This window comes from Oryctolagus cuniculus, chromosome 8 (assembly GCF_964237555.1).
Source record: "Oryctolagus cuniculus chromosome 8, mOryCun1.1, whole genome shotgun sequence".
NCBI lineage: Eukaryota > Metazoa > Chordata > Mammalia > Lagomorpha > Leporidae > Oryctolagus > Oryctolagus cuniculus.
This window is the reverse complement of record NC_091439.1, coordinates 135742983-135765302: the sequence shown is the minus strand read 5'-3', so window position 1 is coordinate 135765302 and position 22320 is coordinate 135742983. Positions and strand designations below refer to the sequence as shown.

Here is a 22320-nt window from a genome sequence, read left to right as displayed (position 1 = left end):
AAGTTAAAAAAAAAAAGTAGAAAAAAAATTATACCATGCACCTTTTTGGACCACAATGGAATCAAGCTGGAAATCAGCAACTCAGGACATAGTTTATTTGGAAAATTTTTAGATCTTATGAAATATCTGTTTATAAGTGTTTATGTATAAAATAATAGAATTTAAAGAGGTAACATTTATGTGGTTTCTAGTAACAACATTGTATAATAATGATAAGGATGTTTGTAGGTGACCATTTTGCAGATAATCGTTCCATAACCAAGTTCAAGTTGTAAAGCAGATAATTTTTCTACAAATACCATCAGCTTCCATAAAGGATAAATAGCATGCGTTTATTTTATGAAATATCTTCTAGTAGATTGAAATTTTCTTTAAAGGACCAGAAAATTCAGAATGGTTGCTTTTTGTGAAAAAGGTAATTATTTTGACATTTAAAAAATTCCTGCTACAGGAAGACTTGTGTTCCTCTGTGTCATAAAATAGTTTATCTGTGGGGTAGGAATTCTGGTGTAATAGATTAAACTGTTGCTCTATATTCTAAAATTTCCACTTTCCTCTGAAGATACTCATGTCCACACTATGTTATATGGCGATTTGACATATTATCAAATCATATTATGAAATCATACTATGACCTCCAATATTAGTCCCCATGTATTAAATATTTGTAAAATGAAATGTTTTAAGGTCAAAGAAATATAAATACATGCCTTAACAGTCCATTACCACAACAAGTAATCTTTTATGTTCCTTAGCTTGTGGACACTACAGTTTGGAGACTACTGGTGGAACTGCAATCAGTACCCATTTAATTCAGGATAATTTATGTAGGTTAGAAGCCAATATTCAGAAAGAAGGGATAGAGAATAATATTGGTGATGTACTCACCTTTCACTCCAGAATTACACCAAATGCTCATTTGGTGCTTGCAATAATTTTCATTTCTCATTTCTCACTTTCCATGTCAGTTCAATATTATACTGTTTGTGAAAATATGCTAAAAATGAATTATCAGAGGGGCCGGCACTGTGGCGCAGCAGGTTAACGCCCTGGCCTAAAGTGCTGGCATCCCATATGGGCACCGATTCTGGTCCTGGCTATTCCTCTTCTGATCTGGCTCTCTGCTATGGCCTGGGAAAGCAGTGGAGGATGGCCCAAGTCCTTGGGGCCCTACATCCATTTGGGAGACCTGGGGGAAGTGCCTGGCTTCAGATCGGCACAGCTCCAGTTGTTGTGGTCAATTGGAGAGTGAACCAGTGGATGGAAGATCTCTCTCTCTCTCTCTCTCTCTCTCTTTCTGCCTCTCTTCTATGTGTAGCTCTGACTTTCAAATAAAAATCAATAAATCTTTAAAAAATAAATTATCATAGTGTAATGATAGTTAAATTTTTATTTGTTGCAGCTTTATAACTTTATTAACATACTGATGAAAACATTTAAGAAATGTTTTAAATGTTAAGCATATAATTTATTTGTAGTATAACTTAAAATGTATTCTTTGTTGATTTGCCAACCTCACTCGCTCACAATCTCACTACACATGTTACTATAAAGATGAGTAAATATCACAAGAGGCTGAAACAAATACAAAAATTTCCAAATGCACACTACACTGGTCACAGGTTAATTATATCAACTTCCAAAAGGATGGCTCCTTTGGTAAAGATGGAATACCGATATGAGCAAGAATGACATGAAGAACTCAGAACTCGGTGCTGACTTGAAGGGACAGTGAAGCACAGCTTGTTGATCAGTCCAACAAGAAGAGCACCAGCTGGCTAATTAAGTGAACCTAATTTAAACTAATGATGCAGATTCTCGAAATAATGTGCTAATGGATGGAGGAGACCGCTGGTGATACTTAAGAATACTCCCGGGGAGTTACTATAAGGCACTTTGGCATCCAAGTACAACTTGATCTTTCTCCGTAGAAGACAAAATAAGGTCATCTGTTTACTTGCTGTTCTTTTACACAGAAAAAAATATCTATGCTGTTCTCACAAAAATTTTAATAGTAAGAAAAGCAATAATTGAAACCATTTGAAGTTGAAGGTGATTTCAAGTTTAGAGATTCCACTAAAAAATAGCGACTTTGTACTCTTCAACTTCAATGAAAAATGTTTATGCATTCACTGAAAACAAATATACCAGTGTTTTCCTAATGATAATAATTTATCACAAAATATGTAAAATTGTACATTTTCAAGAAAATATGGGGCCAGTGCTATGGTGCAGCAGGTTGAGCATGTGGACACCAAATGGAGTCCCAGCTGCTTCACTTCTGATTCACATCCCTGCTAACACACCTGGGAAAACAGCAGAAAATGGCCAAATCCCTAGGCCCCTGCCACCCACATGAGAGACCTGGATGGAGTTCCAGGTTCCTCACCATGACCTGGCCTAGCCCCAGCTTTGTAGCCACTTGGGGCGTGAACCAAAAGATGGAAGATCTCACAGTTTCTCTCTCTCTCTCTCTTCTTTCTGTAACTTTGATTTTCAAATAAATGAATGATTAAATAAATCTTTAAAAAAAGAAAACGATTCCAAATTAAGTAATAAAATGTTACAGGGCAGTTTAAAAATGTTGAGTTCCAAATTATACAATTAATAGCAGCGTACACCTGAAAGAGAGAAAGTCAGAAATATGACCTCAAAGATGAGATTAGTAAAGAATTTTATTTTAATTGGATTAAAATAGAATTCTTGAAAAAATAAAGTTCAGTAAGTGTGGAGCAGGACTTAAGCACAGGGGCTAAGATATTCACATCCCACACCAGAGTGTCTAGGACTGTTTCTGGCTCTGGCTCCTGACTCTAACACCCTGCTTACAGATCCCAGTAGCCAACAATGATGGCTGAAGTAATTGATATACAACTGGGGGACCTGAATTCAATGCCTACCTCTTGTGTTTGGCCCCAACCCAGTCCCAGCCATTGAAGATGTAAAGAGCAATCCAAGGGATGGGGTCGGTCTCTCTCTCTCTGCCTCTCAAATTTATAAAATAATAGAAAAAAAAAAGATTAAATTATTTAAGTGTAGTTATACTGTTTTCTTTATAATAAGTATTTCAAGAATACAGTGTTTTGATTTTAAGCTTCATGGTTGATCTTTAAATCATATCTAGATAATTTTAATTTTCTATAATAGTTTTGCAATAACTGATTTTTAATAGAATTAGTATTCTCTGTACTTCTGAATAAGAAAAAAATGTAAACACAGCTATAGTACACAGTCAAGAAGTATGATGTCACTTGGATACCAAAAAGGTTGACTTAAAATCTGATGTCAATTGAGAAAAGAAGTCAAATTCATTCAGAAAGGATACTTCACATTTTCATCAAATTAACTGCAATTCACTCTGACTTTACAAGTATACTCTATCTTAGGATATAAATAAGACTTTAAATCATAAGTAGGGTTTTTTTAAAATTAACTATTCTTGTAGACAGAAATAGCCTTTGTTTACTTTTTAAACAGATTATTAAGCTTATTAATTTCTAAGAGAGCTTAATATCTAAACTGTAACAGCTATCATTCTACATGTATTTAAATTTAGAAAAAATGAAAAGAACTTTAAATTTTTAGAGATAAAGTATTTTTAAGTATGAGATAGAATTATTAAGATATTCCTAACATATCTGTACTTTGGAGGATTAAAATTCACATTATTACTAAGGTTACATTAAGAGAAACATAAGGATGTGTTATTCACTCAGCAGGTAGTAATTAAGAAACTCATTATCTAAAGAGGTGTATAAGCTGAAATTAAATGTGGATGAAAATAAAAGAACTTCAATAATTAAAAAATAGTAAAATGTAATTTTTTAAAAAATAAAATCTCTGTATCTACTGGCTTAAATCCAAATGTCAGGTTAATATTTAGAGTAAATAACAGGCCTCAAAAAGTATCAAAAGGAAAAACATAGTGAATATACCTAATATGAAAATTTTCATTTCATATATTAAATGTCAAGAGACTAGTCTGTTACAGAATTGTGAAATCATTCCAGCTGTTACTTCACTCTCCTTTTCAACAAGTATTCAGTAGTCTTCACAACTCAAAATGCTTCATTTCTAGTAACAGAAGGGAAATAATCAACCCATCGTCCTCTGATATGAGCAACCCTATCAGCACACTAATGCCTCTGCACTGTACTTCCATGGATTAAGTTCTAACTGTTCCCACAACACAAAATTGGATTTGTTTATTTGGGTTCCTGCTTTTCCCCCCAAATATACATTAGCTGTAGTATGTGAGGAATTAACTTTCTCCATGTGCACAAATATAAAACAAGATCCTTACCATAAACCCTATAAAAATCAACTTGCAATGGATCCTGAACCTAAACCTAAGACCTAAAACCACCACTAAATTACTAGAGGAAACACTGAGAGACACTGGCAAATGCAAAGGCTTCCTGGATAAGACTCTGGTAACACAGGCAACAAAACAAAACACAAACAAATGGGATTTCATAAAGCTAAGACATCTGTACAACAAAAGAAACACTCATCAAAGTGAAGAAGCAACCAACAGTATGAGAAAATATTTGCAAACTAAGAATATATAAGAAGCTCCAGATACTCAACCACAATAAAGTAAACAGTCCAGTTAAGAAAAATGGATCAAGGATATGAACAAGCATTCTTTGACAGATGAAATACAAATAGAAAAAAGACACGAAAATGATGCTCAGGATCACTAGTCATCAGGGAAATGCAAATAAAAACCACAATGACGTTTCATCTCACCCCAGTAAGAATGGCTACCATCCAAAAATCCAAAAATAATAAATGCTGGTGAGGGTGTAGAAAAAACGGTGCCCTATTACACTGTTGGTGGGAATGTAAACTAGTACAACCATTATGGAAGACAGTACGGAAATTCCTCAGAAATCCTAAAATTGATTTACCATATAACCCAGCCTTCTCACTCCTAGGAATTTACCTCAAGGATGTGAAATTAACATATGGAAGAGTTATCTGTACCTCCTATGTTTATAACAGCTCAGTTCAAAACCAGCTGATATGGAATCAACCCAGATGTCCATCAACTGGTGAATAGATGAAAGAAAATTATATATATATATATGTGTGTGTGTGTGCGCGCACGCTATTGAACCACAAAAAAGAATAAAGTAATGTCTTTTGCATAAAAAGGAAGCAATTGGAGACCAATATGCTTAGTGAAATTAGCCAATCCCCAAAAGACAAATATTATTTTTCTCTGATTTTTGGTAGCTTATAGAGTACAAAAAAATGTAATGTGTTTGAGTGAAACTGACATCTTGAGATTTGATTATTTTTATAGCCTTTATCCACACTCCTGAGATGATCTTTCTACTTGTTGAGTTATTTATTTAGTGGAGGATTAAACTTGTGATTATACAAAAATTTAAATATGTTGTCACAAAAACTAAAAGAAACATAAGAAAGGAAGAAGGAGGGGAGGTGGGAAGTATTTCTATGTTCTTAAACCTGTAAAAGTGAACTATATGAAATACATTATTTTTATATAGGTAAATAAATTAAAAGCAAAAAAAATAACTGGAGATGGGATGTACCAAAGTTAAGAATTATCTTTGACAATGGAATGCAAGATGGCAGAATAGGGAACCATGTACTGTGCTAGGCTAGGGATAAGCAGTAAAAAAAAAGGTAGGAGGTGCATTCTCAGGGGAGAATTAGAGAGAAAACCACTATGGAAATTCTACAGCGGGAAGAGGAATGCTGTGGACCTGTGTGGAATGTGTAGACTCGCAGAATGAACATGGATACAGCACGACCCCAGCAGCTGAGAGCCAGAAGAGGCACCAGCTTTGGGGGTAGAGGTGAGATCAGATCAATGTCCAAGTCCTTGGGACGTGTCCCACCCTGGAGCACTGACCAGAGGTCCCTGGCCATGCCCAGCAGCCATCTCTGAGTAGTCACTGAAAGTGTGCATATTCCATGAATCCACAGAGGCATAGCCCAAAGGTAAGAGTTACCAGAGGAAAAAACCACCAAATGTCACCAAGAATGGCTAAAAATCAATGCAGAAATTCAAGAAACAAGAATAAGGAAGACAGCATGACCTCTTCAAAGGAACACAACAACACCTCAATATTAGAATGTGAAGATGAAGAGATTGATGGAATGCCTGAAACAGAATTCAAAAGATTAATTATAGGATTACTCAAAAGCAGTCAGAAGCAAATTAGCAAATTAAAGAAATCCATATATGGAATGAATGAAAATTTTCCCATAAAAATGATTTTAAAAAGAAATCAAAATGAAATTTAAGAATGTGGTGGAAAGCCTTAGAATGAGATTGGTGAGGCAGAAGAAACAATATTCAAGCTAGAAAACAAATCTCTAAAATTTTTAAATCAGAACATAACAAGAAGCAAAAATTAGAAAAATAAAAAGTGTTAGAGATCTATGGGACACTGTCAAATGACCCAATATATGAGTCTTTAGAGGTCTTGAAGGTATGGAAAGAAAAGGGATTAGAAGGCCTATTTAATAATTACAGAAAATTTCCCCAATTTAGAGAAATAAAGAGATGTCCAAGTACAGGAAGCACGTAGAATGCCTGAAAGGTATTAACCAAAAGATCTTCACCATGACACATTGTATTCAAAATTTCAATAGTAAAACATAAAGAGAGATTCTGAAATGTGCATCAGAGAAACACTGGGTTACGTTCAGAGAATCTCCAATCAGACTCACAGCTGACTTCTCATCAGAAACTACAGGGCAGAGAATGGAGAGACAAAGTCCACATCTTAATTGAAAAACAAAACAAAACAAAACAAAACAAAACAAAAAACAAAAAAAAAAACCTGACAATCCGGAATACGATGTCCTGCAAAGGTCTCAGTTATGGATGAAGACCTTCCATAACAAGCAAAAATTGGAAGAATTTCCATCACTCGTACAGCTTTACAAAAGATGCTGAAGATCCAAGCACAATCAGGAGAACAGAAAGACAGTCATTGTAATGAAACGAAGTGAAGGCAGAAAATCTCCCAATAAAAATACAAAGGAAATCCAAAGTAAACAATAGGAATAATTATGGGAAAATGTCAGGGCCAAGCTGTTACTTGTCAATAGTCACCTTGAATGTAACTGTCCTCAAGTCTCCAGTTAAAAGATGCAGACGGGATGAGTGGATTGAAAAACAAGCCCCATCTATTTGCTGTGTGCAAGAAATGCATCTCACCAAAGAGATGCATGGAGACTGAAAGTAAAACGATGGAAAAAGGTGCTCTATGCTAACAGAACAAAAGAGGCAGAGGGAGGGATCCTAATATCAATAAAGTAGACTTTAACACTCAAACTGTTAAAAGATTTAAAGAAGGGCACCATGTAATGAGTAAGGAATCAATCCAACAGGAAGATGTGACTATAATAAATGTATATGCACCCAATTACAGGATGCCTGGCTAGTTAAAATTAACTGTTAATGACTCCAAAAGGAGACACAGACACAAATAAAAGTTATGAGAGACCTCAACTCACCACTTTCATTCATGCACATATCAACTAGACAGAAAATCAAGAAAGAAACAACAGAGCTAATAGACACGACGGGCCAAATTGACCTTACTGATATCTACAGAACTTTTCACCCCACAGTTACAGAATTCACATTCTGTTCATCAGTGCGTGAAACTTTCTCTAGGAGAGACCATTTTCTGGCCATAAAGCAGCTTTCAGCAAATTCAAAAAAACTGAAGTCATACCACACATCTCTGACCAAAATGGAATGAAGCTGGAAACCAACAATCAATATATCTAGATCATATGAAGACTAAACAACATGCTCTTGAATGAATTATGCATCATAGACAAAATCATAAGACAAATCAAAGGACTTTCTGGAAATGAATGAAGATGACAGTATATCATATCAGAATTTACAGTACACAGAAAAACAATGCTAGGAAGAAGTTAGTAGCAATTGGTGCCTACATCAAGAAATTGGAGAAGTAAAAAATAAATGAGCTATAAATGCATCACAAGGACCTAGATAAACAACAACAAACCAAATCCAACATTAGTAGGAGGAAAGAAATAATTAAAATTAGAGAAACAATAAACAAAATTCAAAAAAAAAAATACAAAAGATCAGTGAAATAAAGAGCAGGTTTATTGGAAAAAAGAGGGAGAAGACCCAAATCAATAATATTAGAAATGAAAAAGTAAATTTAACAAGAGATATCACAGACATAAAATTAATCATCAGGGATTACTACAAAGAGATGTATGCCAACAAATCAGGAAACCTAGAAGAAATGGACAGATTCCTAGAGGCAGACAATCTACAAAAATTGAGTCATGAAGATGTAGAAAACGTAAACAGACCAGTAACAAAGATGAAGAGTGAATGAGCATTGCAGACCATCCCAACAAAGAAATCCAGGACTGGATGGCTTCATTGCTGAATTCTACCAGGTATTTAAAGAACTAACTCCAATTCTTCTCAACCTATTCAAAACAACTGAAAGAAAGGGAATACCCTCTAACTCCTTCTGAGTCCAGCATCACATTAATTGCTAAATCGGATACAACAGAGAAAGAGAACTATAGAACAAATTATCTGATAAACATAGATGTAAAAATCCTCAACAAAATATTAGCTAATCAAATCCAGCAACACATCTGAAAGATCATTCACCTGGACCAAGTGGGATTTATCCCTGATATGCAGGGACGGTACAACATTCACAAATCAATAATTGTGATAAATCACATTAACAAACTGAAGAACAGAAACCATAGGGTTATCTCAATAGATGCAGAAAGCATTTTATAAAATACTTCCCTTTCATGAGGAAAACCACAAGCAAACTGGATATAGAAGGAAAATTTCTCAACATAATCAAGGAAATTTACAACAAACCCATGGCCAGCATCTTATTCAATGAGGAAAAGTTAGAAAATTTCATCCCAAGATCAGGAACCAGATAATAAGATGCACTATTACCACTGCTATTCAACACCAAACTATTTCATGAGTTCCAATTGTCTTTCGGAGGAGTTTTTCGGATCCCCTACATATATAATCAAGTCATCTGTCTTTAGGGATAAGTTGATTTTCTCCTTCCCAATTTGTGTTCCTTTGATTTCTTTTTCTTGCCTAATGGCTCTGGTTAAAATTTTTAGTACTGTATTAAATACCAATGGTGAATTTTATATCCTGCCACTAAGATTCGGTACCAGACAGGGATGCCCAATCTCACCATTGCTATTCAATATAGTGCTGGAAGTTTTAGTCAGGGCCATTAGGCAAGAAAAAGAAATCAAATGGATATAAATTGGAAATGAGGAAGTCAAACTATCTCTACTTGCAGATGACATGATTTTATACATAGGGTATCCAAAAGACTCCACTGAGAGACTACTGGAATTCATAAAGGAGTTTGGTAAAGTGGCAGGCTATAAAATTAACAAACAGAAGTCAATAGCCTTTATATACACAGACAATTTTACTTCTGAGAAAACACTTCTATGATCAATTGCATTTGCAATAGCTACAAAAAATTAAATACCTTGGAATACATTTAACCAAGGATATCAAAGATCTGTACAATGAAAACTAAAATATTAAAGAAATAGAGAACATAAAAATTGTAAAAATCTTCCATGTTTATAGATAAAAAGAATCAACATCATTAAATCGTCCGAATAATCAAATGCAATTTATGGATTCAATATGATCCCAATCAAAATACCAATACTTGGGCCGGCGCCACGGCTCACTAGGCTAATCCTCCACCTAGCGGCGCCGGCACACGGGGTCCTAGTCCCGGTCGGGGCGCCAGATTCTGTCCCGGTTGCCCCTCTTCCAGGCCAGCTCTCTGCTGTGGCCAGGGAGTGCAGTGGAGGATGGCCCAGGTGCTTGGGCCCTGTACCCCATGGGAGACCAGGAAAAGCACCTGGCTCCTGGCTCCTGCCATCGGATCAGCGCAGTGCGCCAGCCGCAGTGCGCCAGCCGCGGCGGCCATTGGAGGGTGAACCAACGGCAAAGGAAGACCTTTCTCTCTGTCTCTCTCTCTCACTGTCCACTCTGCCTGTCAAAAATAAAAAAAATTAAAAAAAATAAAATAAAAACAAAATACCAATACTTGATTATATATGGCATTCTTCTCAGCTAGAAAAAATGATGCTAAAATTCATACAGAATCACAAGAGACTTCAAGCAGCTGAAACAATCTTATACAACAAAAACAAAGCAGGAGGCATCACAATACCTGATTCCAATATATACTACAGGGAAGTGAAAAGCAAAATAGCCTGCTACTGGACAATAATAGATATATAGACCAATGGTACAAAATAGAAAATCCAGAAAGCAATTGATGCATCTACAACCAAGTAACTTTTGACAAAGTAGCTAAAATCAATCCTTGGAGCAAGGACAGTCTTTTCAACAAATGATGCTGGGAAAACTGGATTTCCACATGTAGAAGTACAAAACAAGACCCTTTCTGACACTTTACCCAAAAATCCACTCAAAATGGATCAAAGACCCAAATCTACAACCCAATACCATCAAATCACTAGAGAACATTGGGGAAACTCTGCAAAACATTTCCATAGGCAAAGAGTTCTTGGAAAAGACCCCAGAAACACAGACAATCAAAGCCAAAATTGACAAATGGGTTTGCATTAAGCTGAAAAACTTCTGCACTGCAAAAGAGACAATCAGCAAAGTGAAGAGGCAACTGACAGAAGGGGAGAAAGTACTTGCATACTACGCAACTGAAAAAAAAAAAAAAAAACGATTAACTTCTAGAATCTATGAAGAGCTCAAGAAATTCAACAACAACAAAGTAAACAATCCAGGTAAGAATTGGGCAAATGACTTGAACAGACATTTTTTAAGAGAGGATGATCAGGACCACTACCCAGCAGGAAATGCAAATCAAAACCACAATGAGGTTTCACCTCACCCCAGTTAGAATGGCTCTTATAGAGAAATCCACAAACAACAAATGCTGGTGAAGACGTGAGGAAAAAGTACCCTAACCCACTGTTGGTGGGAATGTAAACTGGTGCGGCCACTGTGGATGACTGCATGGAGATATCTCAGAAATCTGAATATAAACCTATCATAAGATCCAGCCACCCCACTCCTGGGAATTTACCCAAACCCAAAGAATTTTGCATATGGAAGAGTGATCTGTATCCCTATGTTCATTCCTGCTCAGTTCACAAGAGCTCAGAAATGGAATCAACGCAGGTGTCCAACAACTGATGACTGGGTAAAGAAATAATGGTGTTCATACACTATAGAGTACTACTCAGCACATAAAAAATGAAATCATTTGCAACAAAATGTATGCAACTATTATACTTAGTGAAATAAGCCAGTTCCAAAAACAGATGTCATATGTTTTCCCTGGTCCAATGTAACTAACAGAGTAGCTAAAATGTAATGTATTAGAGTGAAATGGACATTTGTAATCCGAGGATTATTTTCAGTCTTTTTCTTTATTGTTGAGAAACGGGGTTTTATTATTCATACTATTTGTTGAACTCTTTACTGAGTGTAGGTTTAACCCTACATGCACTAAGTAAACTGAAAACAGATCTTTAAAAATGAAGAGTGGGAAAAGGATAATGAGGAGAAAGAAGGGTTGCAGTGTGGGTGGGATGAAGAGTGGTGTTTGAGTATCACTATGTTCCTAAGTCTGTATATATAAAGCATGTATAACTCAAATAAAATTAAAAAAAAAGAATTATCTTTGACCAGTAGAATGTCTGAGAAAACACAGAGATCATGAGAAAGACTTGAATAGCTATGGACGGTTTAAACGGGCTTCTCCGATTGCTGGCAGGGAGCCTATTCCTCAGGACTAAGGAGATAGACTCCTATTCCCAGAGCAGGAATAGAAAGTAAAGTCAGAAGTCAATTACCAAGTCAGTGAAGATAGGCCGTCTTAAAAATCAGCTCATCCAGCTGCCAGCTGAATTGCTGTGTTTAGTAGCTGGTTGAGCATCGTGGCTCTGCAGGTTAAATTGCCACTTGGAACCCATGCAGCACATTTCAGAGTGACAGTCTGTTTTCAGGTGTGTAAACATTTATAATGGCTATATTGTCTTGATGTTCAGAATCTTTTATTAGTAACTATCTTTTTATCGTATACTTGTTGCTTTAAAGACTATTGAGACTGATATTAGAATAGGCACCTCTGTTCTCTTTTGGTTACTATTTGCAATGAATATATTTTTCCTCCATTTAATTGTTAATTAGTCAGTTTAATCCTTCCACTTTTAGAATGATAACTCATAAAGGGATCTTACTGCTTGAATCTCCCATATATTTTATTATAATTTACAGATTTTTCACTCATTTTCTGATTGCTGTCTTCCTTCATATTTAATTAATATTTTAGTGAAACATCAAAATTCCATTTTAATTTCCATTTTTGTGTATCTCACAGTCTTTGGGTCTACCATTGGATTACTTAACATTTTGAAGCTATAACACTCTAATTTGAATTTATGCCAGCTCAACTTCAATAAGATTCAAAAATTCTTCTATTTAATAGCTTTATCCCTCCCTATCATCTTCATTGGCTAATTTCATAAATCTCACACAGTTAGGATGTCATATTTTCTGGTATCACATATACAGATTCAACCCTGTGGAACCAACCCTGGTGGAAAAATTGAAAAGAGATTGCCTCTGCACTTAACAAGTGGATTTATTTCCTTATCATTACTCTCTAAATAATACAATAGAGCAAGTATTTATACAGCATTTAAATTGTATTAGATATCTAAGTAACCTGGGTATTCATTAAAGCATACAAAAGGATGTGCATTTGGGTATATGCAAACAATAGGCCACAGAACATAAGGGTGCTGAGCGTTCACAGATTGTGTTACCCACCTGGAGTCCTGCACCCAGGCCCCTGCACATATTGAGGGTGGGCTATACTTTTTGGCTACCTTTAACAAAATTCTAAATTTGGTAGTTACAAGTTCTACTTTTACTGTTTTTTTTTTTTTTTTTAATTGAAAGTAGTAGAAGTCTACAAAGTATAGGCTTACTGGGACCTGGCATATCTAATCATGATTATCCATGATATTTTAAATTTACTTTGCTGTTGTTCATAGTATGTTGAACATTGTTACCAATCAGAATTAAATTATTTCTTTAATATCTATTCCAGTTTAATTTATCACCTAGCATGTGGTCATTGACACTAAATGTTTTTATTCCCTGATATCACTCTGTATTTGCTCAGTGATGGACATGAGGGTTTACACATATATTCATCAGTTTCAGCATAGTAATAGCATTTTCAAGATATATATCATTTTATCTATTGATTTATCAAATATGAAAGTATAAAAATTTCTCATTTTGATTTCAACAGTTTATTTTATTATTGTGTGTATATAACTGTAAGCAATCTCATATGTATATTTGTATAAATAAATACAAATAAATTCGGTTTTTCATCTGTTGTTAGTATTTGCCTGTATAATCAGTTACTATCTTTTAATTTTAAATTTTGTTTCTTATTAATATTTATATATAACACTCTTGGTCTTCATATAGCTATATTTTCATTACCTGTTCCAATAATTTTCTTTTTCTCCTTAAATTCATCATTTTAAATCATATTATTAAGGACTTGATTCAATGCCCTAAACAGCACTCTGGCCTCAAAATCAGCCCTTAAGGAATTCAAATCTGGCTAAAAGGCACATGAGAGTTTCACAGGCATGGAAAGCCAAGACACTCTGGCAAAAAAAAAAAAAAAAAAAAAAAAAAAACAACAACAACAAAAAACCACCTAAATGAAAGATCTCTGTAAATGAGATCCCAGTGGAAAGAATGGGCCATCAAAAAAGGAGGTACCTTTCTCTGAAGGGAGGAGAGAACTTCCACTTTGACTATGACCATGTGTAAGTAAGATTGGAGTTGGCGAACTCAAAAGGCTTCCATAGCCTTGGCAACTCATGACAAGAGCCTCAGGAGATTACTGACGCCATAAACAAGAGTGTCAATTGTTAAATTAACAATGGGAGTCATGGTGCACCTACTCCCCATGTAGGATCTCTGTCCTTAATGTGCTGTACATTGTAAATTAACGGTAAAACTACTACTCAAACAGTACTCTATAGGTTGTGTTTCTGTGTGGGTGCAGTCTGTTGAAATCTTTACTTAGTATATACTAACTTGATCTTCTGTATATAAAGATAATTACAAATGAGTCTTGATGAAGAATGGGATGGGAGAGGGAGTGGCCGATGGATGGTTGTGGGTGGGAGGAAGGTTATGGGGGGGGAAGCCTCTATAATTCAAAAGTTGTATTTTGGAAATTTATATATATTAAATAAAAGTTGAAAAAAGGACTTGATTCTATTCTATTATTTTGTATAGAATTTTTTCCACATGTCTCAGTTTTTTTTGTAGTCTTTGCTTTCTCATTTACTATTTCTATTCTGTGTTTGCTTACATGGTATTCACTGATTTTTATTTTTTCATATACACACCATATTTTAAAACATAGACAGGTGAAATACGAGGGTACTTCAGAAAGGTAACAGAAAAAGAACTTAAAATATACATTGATTTGGGTACAAATAAAATTTGAAATCCATTCATAGTTTTTTATAACATGCATTTTCCATGAACTTTTGAAGATATCTCATTTTACTACACAAGTGTACAGTATACATTGATAGTCAATTGGTAGCACTATTCTCAAATAATTGAAGATAGCCAATATACTTCAAATTTAATCTCTCTTTCTATCCTCATATTTTTTGTGCTTGGTCTTCTGGTGATTTGGCCTTGATTTTCAGTTGTGTCACTTTAATACAAAGTACTATTTAAGTACTTGTTTGTGTCATTTTTGATATGTGTTTTCACTCTTCTAAAAATTTAATCTTAAACACAAGGAATATCCTTATAATTATATAAAGTTAATATTTTAATGGATCACATGTTAACAAATGTCTTCATACACTGTTACATCAAAGTTACCACTCAGCTAATTTTTCTTATTCCTGAAGTTAGAAAATTCATTTTCAGTTTTGTTTCAATTTATATTTGTGGCAAATTCTGTTTTTGTGCATCGGACATAGAAGACAAACTGTGCTGATTATAGAATTATGTTTCTACTGCCTATATAATATAAAAATGTCTTTTTTCCTTAGTCCTTTAGCAATATTATTTCAGTTCCTTTAGATGCCCATTATCTCTATTGAAAAATATGCTATTTTTTCTGGGAATCATTAGCCTTTTTAAGATAATCCTCTTGCTCTGATCTTTGTGCAAATTAAAACATTTAGGCATAGATTCTTTTTTCACATTTGGATTTTACTGTCCTTTCTGAATATGAAGATTTATAATATTTTATTATATACATTTACATTAAATATAATGTATTATTTAAATATATATTACACAATTTATGTAAATGAAATTCCTGTTCATTTTGACATAAACACTAATTTTCCCATTTTGTTTCTACTATTTCCTTCTGGAATTATTACTTCACAAACGTTAGATTTGAATTCATATCTTAACCTCTCATTTATATTTTCTTTTTTCCTTTAACATTGCACTATTGGCAATTCAAATCTATTACTAATTTCTTTAAATTCACTTTAAATTGTTGTTTAATGTCCATCACATTTTAAATTTTAATTATTAATATTTTCAAGATATATTTTATATTATTTTGATTATAAGAATTTATTCAAAAATGTAAGATTATTTTAGCAGTTGAAATCAGCATGATAACACACAACATAATAATCAATGCAGAAATGTAGAAAAAAAACCCAAAAGCATAGAATGTAGCATCTCGTTAAATAGATTAAGTATAATTATTATTAAAATCTTGGCAGGTGTTCATGGATATTTACAACTGATACATTTGCTGTTTTAAGAATAGTAATTATTTATCATGATCATATATCATCATATTATAATGTGATTATTTGCAAAATTATATACACACATACATGCACAAACTCTCACCCAGTGTTTGGTCCAAAATGTCAAAATCCTACTTGGTATATTAACAGGATGGCATACCTATGCACACTAGAGTGACATATATAAAGTGCCAGCTCCCTGCTAATGCACCTGGGAAAGCAGTGGAAGATGGATCAAGTGATTGGGGTCCTGCACCCATGTGGGAGGCCCGGAAGAAGTGCTAGGCTTCTGAATTTGGCATGGCTCAATCCTGTCTGTTGTGGCCATTTGGGGAGCGAAGCGGTGGATGGAAGATCAATCTTTCCTTCTCTCTCTCTCTCTCTCTCTCACTCTGCTTTTCAAATAAATGAAATAAATCTTTTTAAAAAATAAAAAAAAAAGAATAAAGTGTAGCTGGTATTGTTATTCATTGTCCAAATCTGAATATGCCTAACGATCCATTAGCATTGGATTGAACAGAAGTCTGATATATTCCAATACAATCGATTCTAGTCATTCATGGCAGTGGTGCTATAATCTTCCACTAACCCTGAACTAGTGAAGACTGAAATGTTGCAACCAGGGAAGAGATGGTTAGGTCCCCGTGAGCTCCTTGTTTTAGGTATGTATCTGATTAAAGTCACCTAATTCAGCCTCTGTTTTGGATTTGCTAACATTCATCTCGTGACCAAGGACATTAGGATTTATGCCTGAGTAAGGCATGCCATTTGTCGCAGCACTGCCTTCGGTAGTTAGGAGTAGCAGACAACGCTTCCACACTAAACTAGAGGCCATTTTAAATATCAGAATTAAAACATGAGCATGAAAACAAGAAAATGCATTAAGCTGACCACAAAAAACTGCCTGTTTACATTATGAAGGCCAAAATAAGAAAGTGGACTATCACCTTGCTCAACTTCAGCTGGAAATGTGATAAAATTTTTGATCACTCTGTGGTTTACCAGAAATTACCACAAAACGCTATTAGTGTTGATTTTAGGGAAATGGATAATTTCAAGCAAGTACAAGAATTTCTAGGTTCAGAATCCACAAATGCTAAGAATTAACTGCAATTAGTTTTTTTCATGCAGAAACAAAAAATTAACATGAATGGCAAGACCTTGAATGCATGCAAACTGATTTTCCCATCATAATGTAGAACACAAACCACCAGATTGAAATGACGAATATTTTAGTGTCTTTAGAATGTTCTAAAGTAGGCAATAATTACATAGGGTGACAGAAATCTACAAAATGACTGGCTTTAGCTAGATAATATCTGTAAGAAGTAAAAGAAGCCATTATTGTTTTAGTAAAATATCTTAAAGCAAAAACAGCTTGACTGAGTCAAGTTCTGCAATGAATGAAATTGTGTTAGATTTTAGGCTAAAAATTCTCTTTAATCATGATTTCATCTGAATATTACTTTTGACCTGGTTAGGCATTATGTAAAGTTTGTTGCATTCTTCTTGTATTTCATAGCTAAAATAGGCAATTTGAAAAGTAATACAATTTGTATGATTACTACCATAGCATGTGTACACTATTTTCAATATTTTCAATTAATGTTTAAAACATCATTTTCTGAAGGTGGAATTACATGTACAGTAAGTTCTGTTAGCTTTTCCTACTGCTGAATATCTAATAGGTAATGTACATATTCAGTAAATGTAGACCTAGTTAACTGAATTTAAAGACCAGCCTGTTTATTTCTGAAACAGCCTTTTAATTTTAACCTACTTCCAAAGAATAATCTCAAACCAAATGCCCATAAATTGTGCTAACCCTTCTTGCAAACTAAAATAAAAAAAAAATCAGCCTGGTTAAAAGCCAGCAATCTCTAAGTCGGAAGCAAAGGAAGTGTGATATACAATAATATTTACTCTCAATACTGCTATGATACCATTAGACTTTATATTCATGTTACATGTGTCAGTCAGTTGGACTTAATGGTCTCAAATAAAACAGCTTTTCATCTTCTTACTCAAGATTGTGCTATTCATTCTCATATTAGAAATTGAACTGTTAGACTGATGAGCCACTATGGATTTGTAACTCAAGGTACCAGAATTTCCTACTAGAAATATTTTCTTTTGTTTGTGTAACCAAACATCTCACAATAGGCAATCCGTGAATGAATACGGGATAGACAGATGAACGATTGGATGGATGAGTGGATGCAGGAATTCCTCTGAAGATGTTAACAGTTGTTATGGTAGCCCTACTTTGAACTTGTTAGCACTTTTTTTGTAGTTCAAAGGAGTTTATTTCAATCCAATATTGTTAAAAAATTCTCTGTAAAAATAAGAAATGGTTTGGTTCTACTATCTTGAAGAAAATTTGATAGTAAACGAGTCTATCAAAAATTTTAAAAATGAAGGAGTAAACAGTGGACAGTGAGAGAGAGACAGAGAGAAAGGTTTTCCTTTGCCGTTGGTTCACCCTCCAATGGACGCTGCGGCCGGCGCACCGCGCTGATCCAATGGCAGGAGCCAGGTGCTTCTCCTGGTCTCCCATGGGGTGCAGGGCCCAAGCACTTGGGCCATCCTCCACTGCACTCCCTGGCCACAGCAGAGAGCTGGCCTGGAAGAGGAGCAACCGGGACAGAATCTGGTGCCCCGACCGGGACTAGAACCCGGTGTGCTGGCGCCACAGGCAGAGGATTAGCCTAGTGAGCCGCGGCGTCAGCCAGGAGTAAACTTTTTAAAAACTTACGTATTTTCATTTTATTTGAAAGGCAGAGAGAGAGAGAGAGAGAGAGAGATAGTGAGAGATCTTTTATCTCATAGTTCATTTCACAAATGCTGGTACACCACCAGCCATTGTGGCCTCTTGGAGAGTAAACCAGCAGATGGAAGACCTTTCTCTCGCTCTCTCTCTCTCTTTATTACTCTCTCTCTCTCTCACTCCGTCTGTAACTCTGCCTTTCAAATAAAATAAATCCTAAAAAAATAATTATAATGTAAGATTTTCATGAATCTAATTTTTGAAAACCAAAGATAGATGTTATTTTCTTAGTTCTAAATGTTATGTAAAGAGTCACTTTGAAAGGTAGTCATTATTCATACCTGCACAACTTTTTGGGACTGCACATCAACAATAAGAACTCTGTCCAAAGTGGGCTGTGCAACATAAATGAACTTGTCTTTGACATTCACAGCTGAGGCCCACACACACTTTTGGACTTCATCCCCCTCTGCTTTGGGACACACTTCATCCTGCAGTTTAGGAACAGGAAATGAAATTCATACCATAAATCATAGCACATACATGAGGACATCAGAGATAAAGTTAACATTGGTGCTTCACACTGTAAGGATGGAATGTTCTATATATATATATTATATACATAAGACATAGTTGAAACAGAATGAAGAGCATATTTAAGTTCATATATATACATACGTATACATATATACATATATATATGTATACACAAATATATACACATATGTATGTGTGTGTATATATATATATATATGAACCCCTGCAAGTAAATTTCATGTTGTTAGTGATTTTTTTCATGTTACTTATAGTCTTTCATTTTTTCTACCTGTTTAACTCAGTAACTTCAGAAATATATAAAACACTGTTTTCCCCCGGTATACACCCAGCTTCTCCAAACACTGGTGTTTGCCTCCAAGGCACATTCATGGTCCTATCAAAAGTCCCCAGAAACTCTGAAAATGAAAGCAAGCTGCTTCTAGTTTGTGAAGAATCAAAAGCTTAGAGAAATTATAAATGTAGTTATTTATAATGGCTATTTTATTTTTCAATTTGGTTTCAAGGTTACATTTTACAAAGTCATTCAGTCTGCTTATGGTATCTTATTCTGCCTCTTTACCTGAAGCTATTTGCCGGTTGAAAACTTTATAATTTGAGCCAAATGACCCTAAAGCAGGCTAACAACCATTTGTCTAAATTGTCTATTCTCTCCTTTTGGGCATTTTATCAACAAGAGAATGTTAATACTGGGAGGCATCATAAGTATAGGGAAAACGTTTACTGTGCCTGTGTCACGTTTTTCTTTAAACATCAGTCTATTGGTTTAGTGATTCTCTCGACTTCAAGTTAGGAAACCCACTAAGAAGGCATAATGTTAAGCTGTGCATAAACTGCATGAGAAATGACAATTTAAAATGCCACTTTATTTATAAAATGATGACATAATGGTAAGCAACTATTCTAATGTATCATGGATTATTTGAATCTGACAACTATAACTAACCCTCATATAACTAATGTTTGATTTAGTTAAATCAGAATGCTCTTTCTTCTGTGATTTATATTAAAATAGAATTCTTCAGGAATCCTGCTCTCTGTATATTTAATAATCATGAAGCAAAGTTAATGACACTTTATTGATCAACACTGCTAAGCTTTTCTTTTTTTAAAAAAATGTTGTTTAAGGAATACAATCTCATGCATTTCTAAATAAAATTTTGGGAACATAACATGGTGATTCTTCCCCCACTACCTCCCACTCACCCATACTCCTATGTTTCTTCCTCCCCCCTCTTCCTTTCCCATTATTATTTTTATTTACTTTTTTTATCTTTTAACTTTTATTTAATAAATTTAAATTTCCAAAATACAGCTTTTGAATTATAGCGGCTTCCCCCCCCCATAACCTCCACCCACCCGCAACCATCCCATTTCCCCCTCCCTCTCCCATCCCATTCAAATAGTACTCACAGCACAGATACCACATTTTGGCATTCAATAATTACATTGAATACCAAACAACACAAAATTTCTCAAGCAGCAAAAGTATTTTAAGTCACCTTTTCAGTTTGCAAAAAAATTAGAAAATAATGTAGATAGCAGGGTATTCCGGAATGAGATACTCAGTGTGTGGCCTGTTGCTTATGTTCATCAAAGTGCAAATCTAATTCAGAAAAGACGGGAAGCACCCACTCATTGGTAAGACCCAGTCCAGTACTGTGAGGTTCAGGAACATGTAACAGTAGTGTTTGTTATAGCACAGACTGTTTCAGCCTTCCAGGCCATGAGGGAAAAACACTAGGCACTTGAGGCATGGATGTGTCGGGTTCTTTGAATTATGAAGTCTACCCCTCATTGAGTGCACCGTAACCATTAGCAGATGCCCCCAGTAGGGTGGATCCCAGGAACATGCAGAGTAACATTAAGGAGGGCGAGGAAAGGAGGCAGAAGGCTGCCCCATGCACATGTCCCGGGTAGGGTACGGCATTCAGCCTCCATTCATCGGTTCCTACTGGAGCTTGGTTTTCTGCGTCAAACTTTGCTTCAGAAGTACACTGCATGTCATTGACAAGAACCTAGTTCGCAAGAAACAAACACTATATAAAAGATGTACTTGAGAGGCATGAAGAGACAGGGAAAACATGGGACCTCATGTTGATGGAAAGCTCTGAATACAGAGAAATCCTCTCCAAACTCCTCACTGTTGTGTAAAAGCTACCGACAAAACCTGACAGAATAACAGCACAGTGTGAGTGACCTGACAGTTAACTGTCAGCCAAACGACTGTTGAACCAGGAACAGTTTCCACCTCTTTGTCTGCTGGAAAACTATTCAGCAGTAAAATAGCTGCTCTGCTGGGAATTGTTTGCTTTCTGTGTGCTGTCCCCATAAGACCTTCCTCACCAGACTTCAAATCATTTCTACAAAACCATTAAGCATTTCCTGACAGTCACCCTGGATAGTCTATGCTTTGCTGTGTGTCATTATTGCTTTCGATTTATAGTCTATTATGTCCCATTTTGAAAAGGCACTTTTTTCAGATGACACAGATTAATATTTATTTCAGTATATAGGAATAGTAAAGAAATATTTTTGAATGCATTAAGCATTTAATGGAATAAAAAGAGGTTAAGAGATACCAGAGATAGAAAATAGAGATTGATATAATATATACTGATGAGAAAAATTATCAGAAATTATATCAAAGAGTATCATTCAATCATTAAGTCACTGATAAGGTATTACAAATAATAAGGATGAGAGTCAATAACCACAAAACAATTCTAGTTCATAATTACATTCTATCTCATTACCTTTGGGTTGGTTCCATGTATAATCACATACTTCATGCATATATATTAATCGGTTTCCAAATTTTAAAGGAACACAAGATACAGTACTACTGATTGTGGCCAGTTTAATTTAGTTATTAGAATATTATAAATATCTTTTCATTTTCTAAGCTTACATAAATCAGAAAAATATTTATTTTTACTTTTATTTATTTATTGGATTTATTTATTTGAAAGGCAGAGTTACAGAGAGAGAGAGAGAGAAAGAGAGAGAGACAGAGAGAGAGAGAGAGACAGAGAGAGAATCAGAGAGATCTTCCATCGACTGGTTCACTCCCCAAATGGCCACAACAGCTGGAGTTGGGCTGA

At 35.0% G+C, this 22320-nt stretch overlaps 1 protein-coding gene across 6 annotated transcripts in view; it reads right to left on the bottom strand.

Moving 5' to 3' along the window:
- The window catches only part of FSTL5 (follistatin like 5), an 837077-nt gene that overhangs the window by 80341 nt on the left and 734416 nt on the right, over positions 1 to 22320 (bottom strand). For all 6 annotated transcript variants that reach the window (XM_051831718.2, XM_051831717.2, XM_051831719.2 and 3 more), the window contains one exon: positions 19003 to 19152. In XM_051831718.2, coding sequence (XP_051687678.2) covers positions 19003 to 19152 — 150 coding nt within the window. The remainder of the gene's footprint in view (positions 1 to 19002; positions 19153 to 22320) is intronic.